General features: G+C 33.8%; 1 protein-coding gene across 2 annotated transcripts in view; it reads left to right on the top strand.

Annotated features, from left to right (window-relative positions):
• Positions 1–3068, top strand: part of LOC141434315 (uncharacterized) — an 8177-nt gene extending 5109 nt beyond the window's left edge. For both annotated transcript variants that reach the window (XM_074096722.1, XM_074096721.1), the window contains exons 3-4: positions 1206–1509; positions 1837–3068. In XM_074096722.1, the coding sequence (XP_073952823.1) occupies positions 1206–1509; positions 1837–2561 (1029 nt within the window). In that variant the 3' untranslated portion in view covers positions 2562–3068. The remainder of the gene's footprint in view (positions 1–1205; positions 1510–1836) is intronic.
• Positions 3069–3280: the final 212 nt, after the last annotated feature.

Genomic DNA, 3280 nt, shown 5'->3' with positions numbered 1-3280 from the left:
AAATAAAAATGATAGACCACTTATTTGGCTGATGTTACATCTATCAAAAGAGAGCGTATATAAAAGAAAGTTTTAGTTGTTTCTGCTCACAATATTTTACCCCTGAATAAAGTTTTATGTTTAAAATATTTTTTCTCCAATATGCTTGGAAATGTCCGCCAAACTGTCGCAAGCATAGTACACGAAGTTCTTCCTTATAGACTGCCACAAATTTTAAGAAAAATAAAATACCTTCTCGGCTTGGGCGGCTGAGAAATTGTATGAAATTCCATTACCATGCAAGTTTTTTAGGGTTCCGGAGCCAAAATGGCAAAAACGGAACTCTTATAGTTTCGCCATGTCTGTCTGTCTGTCTGTCCGTCCGCGGCTTTTCTCAGGGACTATCAATGCTAGAAAGCTGTAATTTTGCACCAATATATAAGTAAACTATGCCGACAAAATAGTACAACTAAAAATTCAAAATAATTTTTTTTTAGGGTACCTCCCATAGACGTAAAGTGGCGGTGATTTTTTTTTTCTCGTCCAACCCTATAGTCTGGGGTATCGTTAGATAGGTCTTTTAAAACCGTTACGCGTTTGCTAGAACAATTTTTCGATTAAGTGATTTGTTTGCGAAATGTTAAAATTTTTTAAATTTAAAGTGCAAATTTTCATTAAAATCGAGCGTCGTCCCCCCTCTAAAATCTAAACCGGTGGGTGGAAAAATTTGGAAAAATTCAGAATGGTAGTAAATATATCAAACTTTCAAGGAAATTTATAACGGCTAAGTTAGCTTGAGAATTATTAGTAGTTTATGAGTAAATAGCAGCCTAAGGTATGAAATATACCTATAACTTGGAAGATTCCGTATAAAATACGAAATACTTAAATAAATATTACTTAATTTTTCGTAATGGCTACGGAACCTCCTCCTACTTTTTGAAGTCGGTTAATAAAAGGTGTACTCGTATCCCTTGTCCCTTTCAGTGGGAACAGTCTGGTTGGTATGGGTGGAACAGAAGACATATACAGTCAAGGGCAAAGTTATCGACACGGCCAAAGTTACAAAAATATGTACTGCACTTACATATAACATTAAGGCCGTGTATACATATTTTTACAACTTTGGCCGTGTCGATATCTTTGCCCTTGACTGTACAAATAAAATATTGTTTCTTTAAACAGAATAAATAATAAAACTAATTTCAGATTTTGTCCAATTTCAGATTTGGGCTGCAGTCGGCAATGCCATGACGACAACTTACGACAGTGAGTGGATACCTGTCATGCTGGCTGACAAGTCTACTCAAGCCACTTTAAGTACCGAAAAAAATAAAGAAGAAAATAATTGGAAACCTTCCGAACCGCTTTATGATTATGCAGAAGCTACAGACAGAGTGACAAAAACTGTGACCGCAGATCAGTTTGAAAGGAAAAATGGAACTACACAATATAATATTTTTGAACAAGATTTACTACCAGACGTTAAAGATACTACAAAAGCTTCTGTTCAGGACAATGATTTAAAAGGTAAGTACTCTGCTTGAATTCTCGAACAACAACAAATTTTCTGGCTACACTAATTTTTCCACCATAAAGAGGCTGTAGAAATTTTTTTTACCATCACAATCACTAGAAACGTTTATTTGAAGTTGATTATTCCGAAAATGTATCGTATTAGTTCAATTTTATCCAAGATTTGGTATGATAACTAAATTTGATATGCATGCTTCACTGTGTATACCTACTGCTTCGTTAATAATTAAGCATATATGGCGAATTCGAAAAAGAAAAGAAAAAAAAACCGTTTCATAGTATCAAAATTGTATTACGTAACTAATGATAATGTATTAATAGTTTTAGATCCAAAAGACTACAAAACACTGAAAAGTTTTCCATACATACAAATGAGTGAAAAAGGAAATGGAAGCGACGTCGATTTCGAATTTAATACTGAACCAAGCCTAAGAACTTCAAAACAAATAAAAAGTCACAATTTTGTGAATGACATCCGAAATTTATATGAAAACGTGATGAAAATGAAAACAACGGATTCTAGATTTTTCATTTCAGATAAGGAAGGGAATGACAATTACTACGATGTCACTGAATCAACTGATGAAGAAGAAAGAAATGAAAGAAACAGCCGCGGCTACGTTTATAAGAAGCCTGTAGTTGAACCAGTAGGTTTGACTACAGCACGAAATGAATTCAGCAAAAGACTTCAAGACAATCTTAAGCAATATAACATCAAGTCCAACGATATGTTGAATAATTACGCCATTTCTAAAAACTACGTTAATAATTACGATAGTATGTTTCAAATGTATCGTACGCACGTTGCGCCAGTGATTGCTATCCCGTTTAGATATAACCGTTTAAATCATCTTCCTGTCAATCCCCTGCTTGGTGTTCTTCTGTCAAATTACGGTTATTATGTACAAGGTGGGAGTAGTTTGCCGAATTACTACCGTAACCTGTATGGTTTTGCTGCCAATCAAATTTACAATGATAGATTAACAGGCAATGTGCCATCGCAACGCTCATATAAAGCCTATTATGATACTGATGCTGACAATTAAACTTACGTAGAACAATGAATGTTCCCTGGAATTTATAAAATGACGAAGAATTAATTACTCAGTCTGTAAAGAAGTTAATGACTTAAAAGATGTAATATGCGGAAATCGTGGTTCTAAAATGACTACAATTTGATTAGGAGTATCGTGGTTTTGTAAAAGCTATGAAAGTAAAAACGTGTATGCATCAATAATAGAGACAAAAAAGTTGTAACATGATACCTTTTACAAACATTTGAGTTACAGCTTGCATGCAGTTTGCATGAACTGCAATGGAGAAGTTAGGGCAATCGGCAGTAGTGGATATATTGCAGTTGGAACTCTGTCAGTCCCCAAATTATTTATTAATTTAAATAAGAAAATATATAATATGGTGTACAATTTAATACTAATTGACGTCTATGGTTACGGCAATATCTTTTAAGAATGCACTATATTAATATCCTGGCAGATGGTTTCTATCATAATATATTTTTTTTACCAAAATGTACATTGTATATTTCTCATAATTTATCCATTCACTAACAAAGTATAAGTCGTATGCATGACATAATGCAAATAAAGCTCTAAGCATATTTCTAACTAGTTTTTAATAAATAATTATAATTTAGCGCCGTGTATTCTTTAATTTAATAAAGTACCTGGGCAACCGAGCAAACGCTCGATTTCTTTCAGAACAGTTCAGCCGTTAGTCAAGAGATGGCGCTATACAAAAGGAGGCC

This window comes from Choristoneura fumiferana, chromosome 13, assembly GCF_025370935.1.
Source record: "Choristoneura fumiferana chromosome 13, NRCan_CFum_1, whole genome shotgun sequence".
Taxonomy (NCBI): domain Eukaryota; kingdom Metazoa; phylum Arthropoda; class Insecta; order Lepidoptera; family Tortricidae; genus Choristoneura; species Choristoneura fumiferana.
Note: the sequence above shows the minus strand (reverse complement) of the source record. Positions and strands in the feature narration are given on the sequence as shown.